At 43.6% G+C, this 21158-nt stretch overlaps 1 protein-coding gene across 1 annotated transcript in view; it reads right to left on the bottom strand.

Moving 5' to 3' along the window:
- Positions 1 to 21158, bottom strand: part of PKD1L1 (polycystin 1 like 1, transient receptor potential channel interacting) — a 2330280-nt gene that overhangs the window by 119224 nt on the left and 2189898 nt on the right. The window contains exon 53 of the mRNA XM_069613333.1: positions 715 to 900. Coding sequence (XP_069469434.1) covers positions 715 to 900 — 186 coding nt within the window. The remainder of the gene's footprint in view (positions 1 to 714; positions 901 to 21158) is intronic.

Below are 21158 nucleotides of genomic sequence, written 5' to 3'. Positions count from 1 at the left end.
TCAACCTCTGCTTTGATTCTGTACACCTCGTTATACTTTTACTATTTTCATGCTCATCTCCTTGAAAGGATACATGCATTTGTAGACAAGCTGCACTTTATAATTTGTTTAGAGTGCACTCCTAAAATCCATTAAAGAAATGCCTTCCTGATACATCCTTGTTTTTAACAGTTTTAAAAACTCATATTTTACCATATATTTCTTCTCAAGTGCTAACCATAAAAGATGAGTTTCGAAATAGACACTTTCTGTATAGACACGCAATATATTATCCGCACAAAAAGACTTACTACAATTATGGTTACATTAGTATTGACCAAAACATTCTGCTGCTCAACTCCACAATACTTCCCATTTCTCGGATATCAAAAGAAGCAGTCATTCTGCATGGACTGATCTACAACTAGGTAAGCAACTTGAACTATCTCTAATGCCCATCATTTGTCTTGATGATACTATGACTGACCAGCGGACATAGGTTTTCTTTTTTGACATTGTGTAACTGAATGCATGTTGATAAATGGAAGCAGAGAGAAACTGAGTGAGACTTACTACGGAATTCCACATAACTCATTATAACCTGCCACCATTACTGTGTGGATATGCCTTGAGGTATAAATACTAGACCCCCTTCTGAAACACTTGACCCCATGTCTTCTCCCAAAATAAATCTACATCACAGAAATGAATGCAATAATTCCTTATTTCACCAACCTCTGAAACTTGGCTGCAGAAATAATCTGTGGTAGATGTTAACGGGTTCTGCTCATCCTCTTCCTCCTCCTCCTCAGTATTGTGGTAGGGTTTTGCAGGGAGAGAGTGGTGAAGGCTGTTGGAGAAGGCATTCAACCGAAAGAGCAGCTCATCTATAAGGTTTTCAAACTCATCAAGGTAGAGATTCTAATGGAAAACGAAGACAACAGAAAACATTACAAAACACTGACTCTCTTTGGTGAAAAAGGAAGTGAATTTGTAGTGAGAATTAAGACCTAAATCGGATTGCCATATAAGGCCCATTTTATTTGTACTTTGTCAATGTAAGAAATAGGCAAACCAAAAAACATGGGGGACTAGAAACTCTAAAAGGATAGTGTGAAGATTGATTTCTGGAACCTGGTCTGGTGGACAGATTTTAGGAGGTCACTCTAGTTATAGTGAACAGGGGAACTCTTAGAGGTTAGCCAAAACCTAATCAAGGTAGCAATGGAGATCAATGAAGGTTATTCTCAGTGGGGTCAGGGGTCCACAATGAGTCCACACAGTGAAGCACAACATAATTCAATTTAGACAGGCAAGTACAAACAAAAACTATATTTATTCTAGGCCCAAAACACACACTCGAAAATGAAACAAGCAGGTAATAATATCACACAACACTCAAAAATAAACATTTATACAGTCACCATAGGTTCACATGTGCATTCAATGACTTAAATTAACAGAATAAGATATGTGATGCAGTAAGATGGAGCCAAGTAACAAGAAATATGCCCTAGCTTCAGAAGTACAATCCCTATGAAGATTGAGGCCTTGTGCACAAAGTTCACAATGCCTCTTCCCCCCAGAATGTATCTGATGCAGGTAAAGTACTTATGTTAGTGAAATGTTTAAAAGAAGAGATGCAACAAAGTTACTGGTAAGTAAAGATGTGTTCTTATCTATCAGGTTTCACTGCACAGATGTTCTGACTAAAAAGCAGTGGAATGGATGGATGCAAAGAAACCTGTTCTCAATGTTTTATACTCAATACTGCTTCAAGGTGCAATAAATGTTATTCTCTGGAGGGCAGGGGAAGACAATTGCTTTGCGTTCACTTACCCCCCTGACTGTGATTTTCCCAGAGGATTGGATGGGTTGACTGGGGATCAATGGAGGTTGGTTTTCCAGCTGTTGGTTCCAGTGAAAGGTGCCCAAGATCTGCAGGTGCAAGGATTCTTCTAGTCGGGTTCAGGAGCAGAGTGAAACCCTTGGCGATGGAGATATGCAGAAAGCACTGATGCAGGCCTCTTCAGGACACTTTACAAGATGGGGGAAGGGGAGGTCCAGCGACAGTAACTGCACACAGACTAAAGCTGGCGTCCTTCCAGTCGCAGTTTAAGAAGACCTTCCAGAGCAGGATCCTTAAAGCTGGGAGGCTGAAATTCTGCAAGTAGGTGACTTAAACCACAAGCTGGCGACCACATAAGTTCCAGCTGCAAACGCCGACAGTTCTGGTGAGGTAGCCCACTGAAGAGCTGGTCAGTGCACCGGGTTGTCCAGGGACACTTCCGAAAGCTCAGGATGGCTGGATCCTCGAGAACACGTTGAGCCTGGTTTGTCCCACCAGTCATGGGGTTGAAGCACCCCTCCGGTCCTTCACAGATCAGGTAGTCCATTAGTTTTTCACTGGGCCAGATACAGGAAGGGCTAATGGGCCTCTTCAGGAGTCTTCTTTGGATCTTCAGTCGGCTGTTCTTCTACATAGGATTCGTGGCTTCAACGCTGATTTGATGAAAGAGCTGCTAGAGTCCTCTTCTTATCCAAAATCCTGGCCCAAAACAAGTCCAAGCCCACCAATGGTAAGGATCTGCACCATTTAAACAGCCAATAGTGGTCCAATCAGGGGCCACTGTGGGTTTCACTCATGACCCACACCCAGACCTTCAGGCACCATGGATGTGGGACCAGACAGCCCCACCCCCTTCCTGAGCCACACAGACACAAAGGCATTACGAGCCTGTGAAAACTGGGGCTTTGACCTTGCATGGGATTTCCAGACCTGGAGGCCAAACAACAACATGACCACAGGACAAGCACAAATCTTGAGGAGTGGCCATTTTAGGGCACTAGCCATGTTTAGTAGCCATACGCAGTAACCGCGAATGTGCACACTAGAAATAACACAAAACCGGTACAAATATAATTGCTGCCACCAGCTTGTGTCTCCAGGCAGATATAAAAGTAACAAAAAATCCCAAGTGTAAAAGAGTAGGGCGATACAAATGTATCCCCATTGCGCTGCATTGTTAGACGCTATATGCAAAGGTTACAAAGTCAAAAAGGAAACAGTTTCCCAGTACTGATAGTCTGAAGGACTGATCAGTTTCCCCATAACAATATGAGGAAAAGGTCAGGGGAGTGAAGCTGAAAGCTTCACTTCCCTGCAAAAAGTCAGGCCAGGTTAAAAAACAAAACCAAAATGGTTGGGGGTCCATAGAACTATGGAGGGAAATTTGTTAAAAGAGAAAAGTTTCCTATCAATTAGGCAGAAGCCTGGGGCATACTAGCACTATTTCAGTCTTGGACAGGTTAGGTTTGAGTGCTTTTAGCATAATCCAGTTGCTCAATTAGCTTAAGCAAGCTGATAGATCTGATAGGCCCAAATTGGGGTCCGTAATTTCGGACATATACTTGCACATTATCGGCATAGGATTGATAATTGAGACCAAATTAACCATAAGCCCATCACGGACTGAACATATATGTTTACTATAATGAGGACAAAGTGGACCGAAGGGGGACACCACAATGAACAGAGAAGGCCTTTCACTTCAATAACATTAATACCGCTTAGTCTTTAAGGGTCTTAAGAGCCTCATATTTCTTTGGGACAATAAAGGGGAGCAGGCAAGAATGCTCAACATAAACCTGTTCTTTCTGGAGTCAGCTAGGCATCTCTATATATTTCTCTTCTGCTTCAGTGAAGCTGTAGATACTACTACAAGGAATATGGGCCCTATGTACTAGGGTAATTAAGAAATCATATGCCTTACTGCTTGTTTCTGGACAAATAATTCAATATGCTTATAGGAGCACCCTGGCAGGGCAACATGAATAACCCCAATGGATTGTGTGGAACCCAACGGTGCTCATCCCAGACTCTTAACATACTTCAGAAATATTTTCCTTGAAAAACAAGTATCCTTGTATAAAATTAATCTGAATTTCATTGTTCCATTCAAGATGGCCACGCCCACCAGTGTCCTATGTGAAAAACCTAAGGGTATTCTCACTCCTATTCCCCTCATGTGGCCAGAGGACAGCCACCGTTGTTGGATCCAGAACCTGGGGATGGACAAGCGGGGGAGGATCACCTGGGTGGAGGGTGCTTGGGGGTTGGGAGTGAGGTATTCAGGGGTGATACGTGGTACCCCCCTTTTCCTACCGAGGGCCAACCTACCCATACCCCTCCCATGACCTCTTTTGGTTGCAGTAAAATATACACCCTCATTTTCCCACATGTAAAATCTACTGGTACAGAGACACAGTATTCCCCCCCATACCCTTCCCAGTTATACATCATCACACTCTCCGTCAGCCTTTATGGGGTATTTTAAATCTCATCCCATTCGTCCCTCCCCTTTTTCAACATGTACTGGGACAAGGAAGAGGCAACCAAGAGTTATAAGGATTACCCATAGGAACAACACTGTGCAGAGAGAGGCCTTCTACACTCCACCATTAGTCTGTCCCATTAATAGAGTTAGGCGAGCTCAGGCACTTGACGGCAATCCGCCACACACCGGCACTCTATTATTTGTATTTGTATTTATTGTTTTATATAGCACCTTAATCCAAGGCGCTTTACAGTTATCAACAAGAACACAAACATGGAACAGTAGAAGCAATAACAGTAAACGTGAATCAAACCAGAAAATCGGCATTTAGAATAATTTGCATAATAAAAGGGGAAAGGAGGAAGGGGGTGTGGAAGGAGGGAAGAGGGAGAGAAAGTAGTGAGTAAAGTGAATAGTAGGAGGAAGGAGATTTTAGAAGAGAAGGGGAACGATAAAGAAAACAAAAATAAGGGTACTAGAAGGAGGGAGGGAGAGAAGGGTGAGAGGGGGGAAGGATGTCAGGGAGGGGAATGTAGAAGGAGTGATTTCAAAGAGGAGCAGAAGGAGGAATAGGTGAGGGAGGAGCGGATGGTAAAAGGTAGGTAGTTCCAGTCTAAGGGGGCAAGGAGCTGAAAAGAGCAGAAATGAGAGGAGGCACCAGGGGTGGGGGGACCGAGAGTAAGAAATGATCAGCAGAACAAAGAACGAGAGGGGGTGTAGAATGAGAGAAGAGAGCAGAGGTAAGGAGGAGCAAGGTTGGGAAGAGATTTAAAGACAAGACAAAGGAAGTGAAATTTAAGCTGGGAGTGGAAAGGAAGCCAACCTAAGTGAGAAAGGGAGTTGGAAATGGAGTCGTGAGGGGAAAGAAGACAGAGGGTGCTGATGGCGGAGTGGTAAAGGGATTTGAGGGGGGCAAGATGGGAAGCGAAAAAAACCTAAGAAGAGATAAGAACAATAGAAGAGATGAGAAAAAGTGAGGGAGGATATTAGGAGTTTAGTAGCATGAAACACCACTTCAGGATTCACCAGAAGTGAAGGGGTCCTAATGTGCTATTAATTGTCCCAATGAAGGTCAGGTAAGGGAGGTCAAGGACTCGCACTTGAAGCCCCTTAACAGGTGTGAGGTGCATAAAAGGAGGGCATTCAACAGTGCAGAGAGAAGCAGTTGGGAGAGCAGAAGGGAGGCTGCGTGGCTGAGTCCAGCAGGGGATCCCTTCTCAGTCCCAAGCCAGAGAAGCAGAGCGAGCTGTGGAACTTGAAGGAGCAGTGGAATCTTAATGAGCTGTGTAAGCTGCAGCAGAAGGAAGACCATCGAGGTATCCGGTGGAGAGCAGGACGCTTGGACACTGACCCAGTGTGAGCAGGGTTTCATCGTAGTGAGGGAGCCCCAGTTAGAAAGAGGAGGTGCACAGCGCGAAGGTGGAAAAGGCGAGCTACACAGAGAGTGAAGTGGGAGCGAAAATCCCCAAAGTAAGAGAAAGGCTGTTCTAAACCACCAATAAGGAACTGTATGTTGAGAGGTGCATCCTGACAAGAGGAACATTTGTGTTTTACGAACGTTTGTGTTTACTAAACCTTTGCTTTGAAACAAGAAGGGCCTACGCTTGGGGAAGGCAACCCTGAGAAGCATACAGGAACTGTATACTTTAAGAAGCTTGGGGAAGGGAAGGGACCCTGAGCAAACCTAAGAGGATTTTGTCAACTAAGTTGTTTTGACATTGCAAGAACTTTGCCCGGGAGATTCCAAGGTCCTGTGTTAGCTGAACTATATTATGTACTGGCAGTGCCAATCCTAAAAAGATGATCATATAAATCCAGTCTTGGAAATATTTCTTTGGGACACTATTTTTCTTTTAGAGTCATCCTACACTACATTTGTTTTCAGAGTGAGGGCAAGTGTTAGGGAGAATTCTCCAGAATAGCTAATTTCCCTTACCTACTGAGCCCCTTAGCAGCTTTGCTGGATTTCTAGGATTTATTTTTTTCACCTGCTAAGAGTGTGAGCCTTTTTTCCCACTCTTACATGTGTTTTGCTGTGTGTGTTTAACATTTTTATGTGTTCATATGCTGTGGAGCCTCACCTACTCCATACGCATCATCTTTTTACTGTGTGTTACACAACACCTTCAGTGCAGTAACACAGGGTTGCCTTTTTGTCTTCCCAACTCCGACTCCATTTTCTGGGACTGACTACTGTCTCCCAGAACATGTAAAGTTGCCATTGACTTTATTAGTCTCTTTTAAAAACTCACAGACCCAGTACAAACTATCTTAAATAGAGTTCTGGAAAGGATTAATACTTATCCCTTTTTGTCTATTTCTCTTGGAGCGTTGTTTCGCTCCCTTTTCATTAAGACTTTTCTAGTGGCAGTGGTAACTACCCTATTTTTTCTACCGCGGTTATCTTAAATAGCCCTGGTATTGTTTTAGGCTAGCTTGGTATATATATATATACACGTTTTTATACAGTTCCGGCTGGGTTTATTCGCCATTTCTTTTTGTAAAAGTATTTCTCGTGTTTTACTCTGCGCGCTAAATCAGGTTAAGTTCCCATGTTCGCCGTCCTTTTGCGGGTTTCTGCACAGAAGCCCTCCTTATGCTCCTGTATGTCTGGGGGGGACAGGATGTGCAGGGGTGGGGGGAGGGTTTAGCACTCCCTAGACAGGGTCTCCTTGGAGACCCATGTCACACTCTGAACTGATTGGCTGTGGTGACCTGGCGGGACAGCCACCATGCTGTATGATTGACAGCTAGGCTGTGTGAATGGGGGAAAACTGCATACAAAGCAGGTCTCTGGGGCTGGAAAGGCAGAGTCGCCACGGGAACGAAAGAACCGAAGAGGATCTGACAGAAGAGGACCACTACGAACTGCCCGGTGAAGCCCTGCTGCAGGTCCGAATCTTCATACTCGACAGGGAAGATCTTCAAGGAATCTTCTACCCTTGAGATGGTGGGAACAACCAGTTTACCAAACTGCTTGCCAGGTCTCCCTTCTCTGGTCGAATTTGCTGTACAGAGCTACAGTGATCCGGATAGCTAGGAGGAAAGGACCCTGCTTGCGTTTTAAGGAACACACCTTTTATTCGTTGCTTTGCTCTGCTGCTGGTTTCTTCCCTGGGTGGTGCAGGACACTCCAGTCTTCCTACTTCGTGTCAGTCCGACAGTCACTTCAGGAACCGTGAGCCTGCAGGACCTGCCAGGAATGTCCACCTGAGCTACAGCCTTCTTCTCCATTTAAGGTACTGTTCAAATCCGGTTGTTCTTATCGTCCAGCCACGGTGAAGGTGTGTGAAACCGAGGGCTTGTGCTTCTCCATTGTTTAAACTAACTTTTCGTCTGACCAACTTCGCCCTGAACTCTTGGCAAAGACTTAACCACGAACTACCCTGAACTTTGTGATCTTGAGCAAAGACTTTGTTCCATTGACCTTGGGCCAGGCCCCTTTAATTTAATTTCCTCACTGTATTTCCTTTTTCTAGATTGCCCTGCTTACTTACTTGTTGGTGCTGCTCAATTATTGTCTAACTTTGTCTTTCCCTCCCTTTTGAATTACTGGAGTGCCATTTTGCTCACACTTCATTTGGAACCAAACTTGTTCAGAATGTGTGGTGTAGTGTATTAGGAGTGTGATTTTTCAACTGCTTTACTTTAGGGAAATGTTTTACAACTGATGTGTAAATAAATGTATATTATTTTACTGAGAAACCTTGAGTCGGTGTTTGTTTGAATCATAGTAATTGCTGTCCTTTGTGTAACTATTGATACTGCTCACTTACTCTTGAGATAAGTCTGGCTGCTCAGCCATCGCTACCACTTTACTGTGTAGTAAAGTGGTAGCGATGGCTGTACCAAAGGTGAATTTGTACTGTCACTTGTAGTGTTAATTGTGTGTGGTGTTCCCAAAGGGTACTGCATATAATTCTGCCTAACAGCAAGCATGAGTTTGACAAAGACCATTTTTGTTTTGGGACTTACAGACATTGACTATCCTTAGAAGCATCAGTTAAGGGAAATCCCAAGTTAAAGATAGGGCATGTTAGGCATTACACCAACCCCAAATACTTTGAATAACGGTTTTCAAACTGTTATTCTTGAGTCTGTGTCTCTCTTGATACCATGACTGTCTCACACCACACAGATGCGATCCCCATCAGGCACCAGCAAGGATAAAGCCGCAAAGCCGAGATCCGGAGAGGCTGCCCTGAAAATGTGAGTGGCCTAACACAATAATGGTACAATCATGTGGTTTCCAACTGAAGTCGATATGGAAAATCCTCCCTTTCAACAAACAGTCAAGAGAATCCAAAATCCCTTGTATTCTGTCACAGGCCGAGGGACATATGGACAACTTGAGACCTAATAGTTACCAAAAAACAGTCGTTTTTTTACAAAAGGAGAAATTAAAATAAAGTTTGGACTGTCTGTGGAACCCTCTATTCTTTGCCAGGTATTTCAGTCAACTGAAATCCTCCCCTCTAGTGCCAGGAGGTGAGATGCTCTTTTTGGTTCTTGTTGACTTTAGTCACAAGACTGAGTTTTCAAACGATTTTCAAACTTGCTCTTCCTCCAATAATCACAGGATACTGAAACTTCCCAAAAGACTGTCTTCGCTTGAGGAATCTAGAAACGTTTCTTAATGTCTCTACATAGCTATTTTTCTCTTATTCCAATATTCACCACAGATGTTTAGATATATTGTCTCTATGACCTTACTCCTCACATAAATTAGGAACCTCGCACACTGTCCCTGCTCAGATTTAACTAATTTGCTAAATGTACAATCTGAAAGAAGAAATTAATATTACCTGTGGCAATGGAACTTCAACTAACTAAATCATAAGTGTCTTATGTTGCAGGCTCACTTAGCAGATCAGACTGTTCTTGTCACCCACACTTTTTCCATTCAATCAGCCAATTATTAAATGTAATACTCTCCTTGTCAAAGTATGGCGACAGTAAAGTTTCCCTTCAGAAACCTATTCTCAGTTTGTATTTCTTCAGTTAATTTCTTACAGACCTTATAATACCGGTATCCGGTAATATTACCCCCACACCAATGGTCGCCATACATAATATCGCCGGGAAAAGGGTATGGCGACATTATGTATGGTAGGAGCGGGGCTGTCCCCCGCTAGCCTTGGGGAAAAAAAACATATGATTTAAAAACACAGGTTACGGGGGTGCCCCCTGCAGGTTCACAGTGATAATGTTGCCACAAACCACAGCCTTATTGTAGTGACTTTTTGCCACACAGCCTTTTTGCAGGGACATTATCACATGGAACCATAATTCCTACAAAATAATGTTGAGGCTTCCTTAAAGAGGACTAAGCTCAAAGGGCAAACTTCTTTAGATGGCTCTGCTGTGGGAGTAGTGGCCCTGCCTCTGCAGATTGTTCCTCATATGAACCGGTGCAGAGAGCAGGGTCTTCACCTGGAGAGATTGTAAAGCTGCGGAATCAGTAGCTCAGCCAACCCCTGCAGTGCTCAGCTATCCCACAAGTGGATAGTGTCTTACTAAGAGTTTGGGCCTGTGGGAGTCCGAGTGACATCCCGCTAAAAAGAGGGTCATGAAAGTGGGGAACAAAGTCTAGGCCCTGTGTGGGATAAGCTCTCATTGAAAGGCAATTAAGATGTTTGGCACAAGGCCCACACACCAGCATTATGCCGCCTGCGTTGATGGTGGTGCGCTAACCCATCATGAATTTATGCTGAACAGACAGCTTCACTCCGACACCAGTTTAGAGAAACCAGTTAAAGGTGAAGTTCTCTTAAAAATGTATTTGTTTCAAAATATTGGCCATAAATATATATGTATATATATATATTTTGTATTACTTGTATTTAATCACTTAAAATTAACACATTTAATCACTTTAATTAATGCAGTCTACACCATCATTCAGGCATGGATGGCCACACATGGCCTCTGCCTGAATGATGATAAGACTGAGCTACTCCTAGTCGGCTCACCCAACAACCTCCTGAAACCTAGTCCCAACTACAGTAGTATCCTCATTGATGGGAACAACATACCTATTGCCAAAAATGTAAAAACCCTTGGCTACCTTGATGCCAATACCAACCTAACCAAACAAGTAAATATGACAGCCTCAGCCACTGTCTACACTGGCAAGCTGATTAGGGCTTGCAGACCCCTACTGTCCTCCAATAGCTGCCTTATATTGGCCAGAGCACTTATACAGTCCAAACTACACTACTGCAATGGCCTATACTTAGGCGCCAACAAATCCATAATTAACAAATTGATGGTTCTGCAAAATAATGCACTCAGAGCTGCATTAAATGTACCTGGAAGAGAGCACATTTCTGCAACCAGGAAATTGTGCAAATGGCTCTCCATACAAGAAAACATTGACTTAAAAACCATCTGCTTCACCTACAAAGCTTTGAACCACCAAGCACCACCATATCTCACGGACAAATTTACTCTGAAATCATCAACCAGAATTACTAGATCTACTAACACATCTTGCCTGTTGGTGCCCAGGTATATCCTAAAAAGTGCTGGCGGAACCAGTTTCCCGGTTCTAGCCTCCCAATTATGGAACACACTTCCACAACACATCAAAACTATTCCAACCTTTCAAATATTCAGAAGTCACGTCATCACCTGGTTACTGAATAAAAAATGAACAATACTTACCTTACACTTGACATCACCCTGTACTCCCATTCCCTTAACTGTACATAACATTATCCATGCCTTTTCTTTGCTATTTGAATGTATTATCTGTATTCTGCCTGTATAAACTGTATAAACTGCATCTTGTAACCATTATCTTCACCTCAAGCTCCCAGGTGCCTCTGGGTCAGGTGCGCTATATAAATAAAATAAACAAACAAACTTTGATTTTTACAAGGTCCGAAGAGAAAAGATAAGAAGGATTCAGGAAGTGTAAAGTTTAGAAGAAAGAAAAAAAAAGAAAAAGAAGATTGTTTTCCTGTTTCTTATTTCAGGCGGGCTTCAATCTTCTCCATAGCGTATTTCAAAATATATATATTTTTTTACATGTTCCTATGTAAAGCGAGCAGCAAATCTGCTCCAAAGTCCTGCTTTTAATACCTTGCAGGCATCCATTTTGTAGGCATATACCGTCTAATGTCTTTCTTTAATTCTCTGACCTCATGGCATTAATCATCATACTTGCTACTGCTGCTAGAGCAGAGAGTTCAAACCGATACACGTTCACAGGACAACCAGTCCTATGAATGCTATCAAATCCAGCAATCAAGCCCTTTTCCAGCAAACTAAAAGTAATTTTGCTGAAAGAGTTTTGTTTGCTGTATTAGCGAGGCATTTGTAGGACTGGCTGTCCTGTGAATGAGGCAAATACATCCTGTCTATTTAACAGCGCGTGTTTGTCTTGATGTAACAAACTCGCATGCCCCAGTGGTGAAAGGTTAGCCCTTTCAACCATGTGACCTGGGTTAGAGTCCCACCCTGTCTTCTTTTCTGGATGCATAACATTTTGTTTTTAAAAACAATATCTAATGCACCACAAAAAGACAGACAAGGACTCTAACCCAGGTTGCATGGCCGAAGGGGCTATCCCTTCACCACTGGACTACACAAGGCCCTGGCACAATGCTTTTTTCCTGTGTTGTTGTACAGCACAGCAAAGAGCATCGTCCACTTTAAAAGATACTTGTGTGGTCTATTTCCTTAGCTGATTTCACAGTGCTCTTTTCCGTGCTGTACAACATGGCACAGAGCACTGTAATTGTCAATGCACAGCCAAAGATCCTGTAACGCTTACCTCTGGTGCCCTGCAGGAGCGCCTGGTACGGACTGTTCCCCCTGCGCAATGGGATGAGATGCCGATTTGATCCAGTCCACTCCCTTCCCACTGTCCACTGAATGGCTATAGCCCATTAATCAGTGTAGTTGGGAGTGGCCTTGTAAGGTTTCCAGGACCCACTAGTAGTTCTAATGGAATGGTCTGTATGACGACCTAAGGGCAAACAAGTGACAGGTTCAATATGTGTCCTTATACCCTTCCCCCCACCTCCCTTCTATGTTACCCTGGTTGGCTGACTGACACTAGCGCCCTGGCTCACTTTTGATGTGAAGCTGTGCTCCAACATCACCAGGAATGCAGTCAATCCAGTTGCTTCACTGGAAAAAGGTCGCCCAGGCCAGCTGCGGCACACGTGATGCTCCGGTGAGTAATGTTCATAGGCGAGTATGTGTTCTTTTTATTCCATGTATAGCTTGCAGCGCGGAATGCACGTAGGGTTAAGCAGGTTCAGTCTTTGTTGCTGCTGTATTGTCTTTTTACTTACAGCACGGAGTGCAAGAACATGAATTTATGCTGATTTGTCTCTGTTTGCCTTCTCTTGCAGGTGCGGTGCGTGATTCGCTGTGTCCGCTTGGAGCCGTGATGCAAAAGGCCTCCGGAACGTTGACAGAGTGAAGCACGATGACCGCAGTCACAGGTTAGCAGGTTTGCAGGGGTTCTGGAAAGCCTAGTTATCACTAAGGTAACGCTTACTGTGTGTCTTCTTTATTGCAGGAATGAATGGAGAGCCGCTGCGGTGAAAACTATCTGTGTTAACAGTTCACCGGGTAAGTTTGCTTGCGAAAAGCTTCCGGAAGATGAGTTGCCTGCAGAGTTCCACTGTAGCAGCACACCTCTTGGGTTGGAAAGGTGTGGAAAGCACAGAGTAACAAAAAGAACCCCGTGAGTGTGCGGAATCCAGGGGCAAGGCAGCCATACCCCCTTGATTGGTTAATAACATATGATGGGAAAAGAAATGAGACTAAGATGGAAAGAAGCTGAGAAACTCAGAGGAAGGGAAATCCCCCTCCGGAGGATTGTGAAACGTTGTCCATTTGTGTGTACACCCTTTTTGAAACTTTGTGTTGGAACATTGGAAAAGCTACAGATGGCAAGCTGAAATACTTTATCCCTTTGAACATTCCTTTCAGTTTAGCTTGTAAGGTCAGGATAGGATTTTGGACACAGGATGGAAAACTCTTTATTTTTGTACATTCTGACACTGACATCCTTTAGTTTTGTTGATGCAGTGAAACCCCTAACAGTGATAGGGCCAGATAGGTCTTTCTCCAACCATTATTTTACTTTAATAAAAGTGCATAGCAATCATCACAATGCCTCTATGTCAGTCTTACTCCTGATTCATTACACATGCAACACTGAATTAGAAAGCCATGTTATAGCTAAGAAAGTTTGCCAAACAATGAGAAACGTGAAAAGAAACGCAAATAGAAAGTATTCAGGGAATACAGGTGTTGCAGCAATAGCTGAAGGTAATGACCTGTAAAAGAAGCACCTCCCGTTGAGTGGACAGGATGGAGTTTCTTCATAGCTTCTGGCAGAGCACACCTGTCACTGTAACTCAAGCTCCAGCGGCCAACAGCCTACCTTATTTCTGTGAAAAGCCACATGTTCCCAGCGGCTTTTGGATCTGCAGCTACGCAATGTGGAAAAAACACTGTGCATTTAGACACAGTGACCTGCACTTTAATTGGCTGTCAGAATTCAGTCCAATCCGTCTACAAGCACATATTTCTTGCTAAAAAAAAATAACCGAATTACATTCTTCAAAACAAAAGCACATCTCTCCACGTTTACAATAACATTCAATTAATTGCAGCATATATAGTCAGTGAAAAAAACCTTGGTTAAGAAAGAGTTAAGGTGATCAGGTTTACTGCAACAAAACCCATGAAATTTAGCAATCTTATTTCGAGGAAGTCCACATTAACTATGTGCCCCCTGTTGAGCAGCGTATGACCACAATGATGACATCACTGGTGACATCATAGATGACATAACAAGATCAATAATTACATCAAATGTGACATTACTGATTAAATAAGTTCGAATATTTTTGTTGATCTCTTGATACATATTTTATGTTATTACACTTAATAATAACAACACGGCATGGAACAATACACTGATAGATAAGTATGATATGATTATGTGTGCCACATTCATTTGTATTACTTCTCAACTTATAAACTTCAAAATAAAAATATGTAACATTATAAAAATGGTTTGAATTGCATGTACTGGTAAACAATTACAATACTTCAAGTAGGGAAATTACCTGATTGTGGTGAATCTATTTCAAGTATTTCAAACATAATGTAATAAGTATATGCAGTAGTAAAAAAACAAAGGATAGAAGTAGAAACATGTTTAATATTAAGTGTTATGAAATTAGTCAATGTAAACATTGAAATGTACAATTCTCCTCACTTCAGTAACATTACATGAACACATTCTTTTCTACGTACGTGCCCATGTGCATTATGATAAGAATTAATCTAAGAATTCGAAGTTCAGTTACTATGCAAAACAAATCAGTTACTTATGCAACGTCGTTTTATACCATGCATTACATTGAACAGAAACAAGGGCAGAATACATTGCACTGTATATGTGACAAATATGTACATATATGTTATGTTAAAAGACAGAGTTGTCATAGTTCAAAATGTAATTAATCAAAGCAGCGACATGTCATGCATCATGAAATTAGTGACACCATCAGGGATTTCATGTATGATGTAATTAGTGAAATCACCATTGATGTCACCAGTGATGTTGATGGCATCATTGTGGTCATACGCTGCGCAACAAGGGGCGCATAGTTAATGTGGACCTGCTTGAGATTGCTGAATTTCACTGGTTTTGTTGCAGTACATCCGATTATCTTAACTTTCTCTTGACCAAAGTTTTTTTCACTGAATTTCAAAGGTCTTGTTGCTATGTATATTTCACATAACATCTGATCACGTTAACTCTCTCATAACTCTGAATTTTTTATGGTTTTGTTATACTATAATTTCTTTGGGGGCCATTGGCCACTGTACATGTTGCACCAATAGGTTTCTTCAGGCCCACTAGCCATGACCTTAGGCTGGTGACCACTGTACATGTTGCACCAATAGGTTTATTTGGGGCCCACTGCCTTTGGCCGTGGACATTGTACATGTTACACCAATAGGTTTCTTCTGTGCCCACTAGCCACATGGCGTTCGACCGTGGACACTGTAAATGTTGCACCAATAGGTTTCTTCTGAGCCCACTAGCCATGACCCTTGGTCATGGCCAGTGGACATGGCGCACCAATATGTTTCGTTGGGGCCTACTAGCCATGACCTTCGTCGTGGGAGACCCATTACCCACTGCCTAGGAGATGTGATCACTGCAGGTGTAAAATTACTTATTTTTTCACTCTCTCCCCATTCCTGCAGGATTCCCCCGATAATGGCAATGAGCTACCCAAGCAGCAGCATTGAACTACCCATGCCCATGTTATTCCCCCAGTATTGCCCTGATAATGCTTGAAAATCCAAAACTCTTCCCTGTCCTCACAGGCACTCACCAAGTGCCCAACTCCTCTTTCCATGGTCCCCTCAATTGCTTTTTTCCTCCTTCGCCATTAACCCCCAATCACTGTTTGGTGCATGTGGTGCATTTTCTTCTCTGAGGTGGACTTGAAATGCTAGTGCTGAATTTCAGGGGGTTTTCTATGTTAAATCTGATCACCTTTTTTGCTATACATTGGTTTCCTCAGGTCCCACTAGCCATGGCCTTCTGCCATGGCCACTGTAGATGTTGTACCAACAGTTTTCTTTTGGGCCCACTAGCAATGGCCAGTGGTCACAGTCAAATATGTTGCATAGTTTCTTGAGGTCTCACTAGCTATGGCCTTCGGCCATGGCCTCAGTACGTATTGCACCAATATCTCTCTTTTGGGGCCACTGGCCATGCCATACCATTAATTTGTTACCGAACACCCATTGTCCCTTAGCCAGTAGATGAAGGCACTGCAGATGCTAAACCTTTTTTTTCAAACTACTTTTTATCGCAATAAGTTCACAGTAATAATTTCCAATAACAGAAATTTGTGCGGTAGAGAGGCGGTTCGCCGATTCCCCAGACAACGGGAAAAATTGCTCAGAATTAAAATGTGTTACATGTTCTCACAGGCACTCAACATGTGTCCCCTTTCATTTTTTATAAGTCCCTCACTCGACTCAATTGCTTTTTCACCCTCACAAGCCCTCTCGCATTACCCCCTATCACTCATCACTTGGTTTGAAGCACATCTATTTCTAAGCGCTGAAGGTACGCATGCATATGTAATATTGTGCTCACACTTGGAGTTTGTACTAATCACCATATGCGTTAAAAGAATGTACCCTTTTGTTAAAAGAAGAGGCCTTCTCTTTATACAGCGGCGTTTAAGACCTGCTGACCTGGCAAGAACTTGTTTTTAACAGAAGAATTGTGTTTGGTCACTGTATGTCGAAGCATGCTGAGCCTGCTAAAACTATCTGCAGATTACGGGTGGGGGAAGGAATGAGTAAGCATAGCCTTGAGCACAGAGATACGGGCACAAAGGGGCACGAAAGAATGTGAAGACCGGGATAACAGGAAACCACGATAGACCACGATAGCAAATGTGCAATGGTTGTTCGTTAAACTCCAACTGGATACTTCAGATAAGCTCCAACTGGAGATCCGCCCTGGGGTGGACGTGTTCTATGTGCAAGGCAATGTAAACAGGAAAGTATAAAAGAGCATGATGTGTAGAGGAAGGCGCGGCACTTCGACGACTTGCTTTGCGAGACGTTTGAACTTGCAGCCCATTCGCGAATGCTTGTGCATTAATAAAGTAATGTTTACTTGGCTCTTTTCTGTCTGAGTTATTGCAGGGTCCCTCATTGTACTGGTTATGGTGACGGCGAGAAATCGCACCCACAATTTTGGTGTCAGAAGTGGGATGCGAAGGAGCGACAGTCCGTCACTGGGTGAGGAACGCTGCGGCGGAACCAGAGAAGGAATTGATCACGGGGCCCCAACAACTGAATCCGCACCTTTGATTGCAACCAACGCGTCATCCTTGTTTTTCCGGCTCCGTCGGCGGTGGAACAGCAGGCTGTCGCCCTTCGGGTCCGGAACACTCTGGCGGGACCCTTAAGGTAAGTGGTATGGATGGATGCATGATGGAATAAGGAAATAACGATTTAGGGTTTATGAAGAGGACAGTGGTATGTCTGTCTATGGAATAATAATGATGAAACGGTGATGTATTGATATTGGTATGGCGATATATGTCAGGAGGATGTACTGTTAATGTTAGCCTATTAATGCACATTTGGGAAAGGTGAGTGTTTTTAGGCAATTGTGGTATACCAACAAAATGGGTCAAGCGGCTTCCAGCAAGAGTGGTATAGGCAAGAGACACTATGCCCCTCTTGAAGGAACCCCTGCATTTGATATGTTGATTAAACATGGATTGAATTCAACATTGTTCTTAAGAGAATGGTCTGAATATACAAAAGATTCGATTGAGCATAAATGGCCAGACACTGGGTCCTTTGATGTGGACCGCATATCCAAAGTAGAAATAGAATTAGTAAAAAGACGGGTCAGACCCGCACAGTTTGAGGCTATACGACTATGGAGGGTAGAAGCAATGCGCAGGCGCAATGCTCAGAACAAACAAAAGGCAAAGGGGCAGAAGAGAACAGTAAATCAAAAATTACGTGACCTAGAGATAAAAGAGAAGGATGAGAAACTAGACCAGTTGGATAGACGTATTATGATTAAGAATAGCGGGGGTATGTATCCTGCCTTGCCGGCGCCTCGGTATGAAGATGTGATAGGACTAGAAGCAGAACAAACAACGACTGAATTGTTATTTCCAGGGGCTACGGCTCCTTCGAGAGAAGGTGAGGGTGAGAGGGCGGAATTCCCAATGAAGTATGGAGACCCAGATAGGTTGATAGACCATAGGAGAACTACTGTAGAAAAGGATAGAGATGGAGACTTGCAAATCCTTATGACTGGGCTGTATGGCACACCCCTCAATGACAGCCTACGGGACCAATTGGGGCGTTTGACACCTTTGGAATTTAGGACAGTGGCCACTAAACTATATACCTTTTATGAGGTTAACTGTAAATTGAGAGGACAGAGTACTGCGGATCTGCCCTCAGCATATCAGGACGCTGTCGCATTACTACCAGTGACTGTGTCCAGTGTTCAGTTATGGGGATGTATGTCCGACATAATAGCGGAAGTCATAAGGGGAGGTATTGAATGGGAGAAGGAAAAGAGGGCATGGGAAAGAGAGGTGAAGGAAAGAGAGGCTAAACTCAAAGATGCAGACCAGGCGGGCCAAAACGTAGCTAATCGTATGATAGCATCCATACACTCGCAGTCCATGTCCACCCTGGTGAGTCTGATGGAGGGCCTTGGCTGGCCTATACAAGTAAACGTAATTAAATATCTTCCTATTAGGGTGGATGATATAGAAGAGGAAAAGGAGCCTAGATATGTGTCCCAGTGGAATAGGATTAAGACAGAATTGGATAAGAAACTGCTATCTAATATAAGAGTGGATGATTCTGGGGCGGAAGAATGGAGAATGGCTAAGGTGGAGAAACTGTTAAAAGATTATTAAAAAAATAAAAGAGAAAAACCTTAGTCACCAGTCCTCTGCTTCATCACCAGTGCAGGCCCTTGTAAGTGAACAAACAAACATGGAAAAGTTACTATCAATGCCAATGAGAGAGTGTCAACCCACCATAGATGCAGTTACTGGTAACATGATGCGCACCTATGTGTATGTCCCCTTATCTCGAATAGAATTGATGCATATCACCAAGTCCATCCCCGACCCCCGTATAGACCCGGCAGGATTCTACAAAGAAGTAGGAAAGCTATTCAGACCCGTGTTATTTACTGTAGAGGATGTAGATAACATATTGTTAGCTATTGTCCCAGAGGAGATATGGACCCCCTTTCGTGCCAAAGACAATGATACAATAAAATGGAAAGATGTAATGGAGGCGAGTAAAAATAGGAAACTGCATGAGGAATATCCCGAACCCCTAAGGGGGCATGGCATGGCAGTCCTGAGGGGTCTAGAAAAGGTATTACCCCCATTTGATGTGAATGTGGAGAAACTGTCTGCTGTGATACAGGGCGCAAGTGAGGAAGTAGCACAGTACTTCCTGCGTTACGAAGCAGCATTTAAAGCACACAGTGGGCTAGAGATAGGGTCTGAGACGGGCCAACGGTACTTTGCCACAAACTTTATAGAAGGGCTCCACGGGCCAATCCAGGAGAACATTAGGAAGGCAGAAAGTACGTGGATGACTAGAAACACCCGGGATCTCCTCGAAATGGCCAGTATTATGAAAGAGGAGAAAGAGTAAAGGGACAACAAAAGGCACGACAAGAGAAGGATCTAAAAACCAAAGTGTTGATGCAACAGTTGCATCAAGGGCCCCAAGGCAGGTATAACTACAATAATAATGGCCCGTCACAGGGCTATAGTAGCAACATGATAGGGGGCCAAGGGACAGGTAGAGGTACAGTGCAAGGAGGTGCGCTATATGGGAGGAGGGATGGGCTACCCCAAGATGTATGTGCCTTCTGCAAGAGACCCGGACACTGGAAATCCCAGTGTCCCCAGAGTGGTGGGAGAGGAAGGGGCGTACGGCCCCCTTTACAGACAACATTTGCCCCAGGAAATAGGACTGGTGGGTACGGCAATCAAGACAATAGAATGTTTAAACCCCCTCAACCCAATGCCTTTGACGGACAAGCAAGAGGGGATGTTCCCTGGCCGGCCCCGCCTCCCCCCAATCTACTCTATCAGCCACAACAAACAACACAAATACAAGGTGTATGCCAGGGCGAAGGATGTGGGGAAGGGGTATACTATAATGACGACTTCCAGGATAACACAAGTGATATGTCCTGAGGAGGCCGAAATGAGACAGCGGGAGTGGTACAAGTACCTATAGATCAGAGGGGGCCTTATGCCTCCATTAGGATCGGCCCCCACCGAAACTTGAGATGTCTGGTAGACACGGGAGCTGGAAACAGTTCCGTGAATATCAGAGCCGTCCCCGCTGTCCCATTATCGGATAAAAGCAAGGTATCAGTTGGATTTGGGGGAAATCCAATAAAGACTCCTGTAAGTGAAATAGTAGAAGCGGAACTTCATGGGGTAAAATGGGAGAATGGGTGGCTATTGACCAATCACTGCCCAGAAAACTTGTTAGGTATTGATGTATTAAAGACACTAGGGGCCACAATATATTGCTCCCCTCAGGGGGTGAGAATGACTATAAGCAAACCTATGGGTATGATAGGAGTAACGCAAACCCTGCCCCCGGAACTCCAAGACATCCCGAATGAACTATGGGCACTCATGGGAATGATGTAGGGGTGTTGGATGTTTCCCCAGTAGTAATCAAACTAAAGCCCGGTGCCAGGTTGCCCAGGATAAAACAATATCGCATATCACACGAGGGAGAGCAGGCACTATATCAAATAGTACAGGATATGATACGGTTAGGGGTGGTAGAGCCAACAAATGATAGCCCTTGTAACTCTCCGATCCTTCCAGTACACAAGATTGGTGATGAAGCGGTACCCTATCGTTTCATTATTGATTTGAGGGAGATAAACAAAATAGTAGAACCCAGATATCCAGTTGTCCCTAATATTGCAAGTGTACTCACTTTAATTCCCAAAACAGCGAAATGGTTTACGGTAATTGATTTGAAAAATGCCTTCTTCAGCATTCCTATTGCCGAAGAAAGCAGGTACCTGTTTAGTTTCACTCTTCGAGATAGACAGTACCAATTTACTAGAGCCCCGCAGGGATATACAGAAAGTCCCGCTATATTCAGCCAAGCACTAAAAACACAGATGGATAACCTAGCCCTACCCGCTAACACTGCTCTGATACAACATGTTGATGATTTGCTATTATGTGCAGCCACCGAAGAGGAATGCCATTATGTGACCAGATT

The sequence above is a fragment of the Ambystoma mexicanum genome, chromosome 5p, assembly GCF_040938575.1.
Source record: "Ambystoma mexicanum isolate Mex_15411 chromosome 5p, UKY_AmexF1_1, whole genome shotgun sequence".
Taxonomy (NCBI): Eukaryota; Metazoa; Chordata; class Amphibia; order Caudata; family Ambystomatidae; genus Ambystoma; species Ambystoma mexicanum.
Note: the sequence above shows the minus strand (reverse complement) of the source record. Positions and strands in the feature narration are given on the sequence as shown.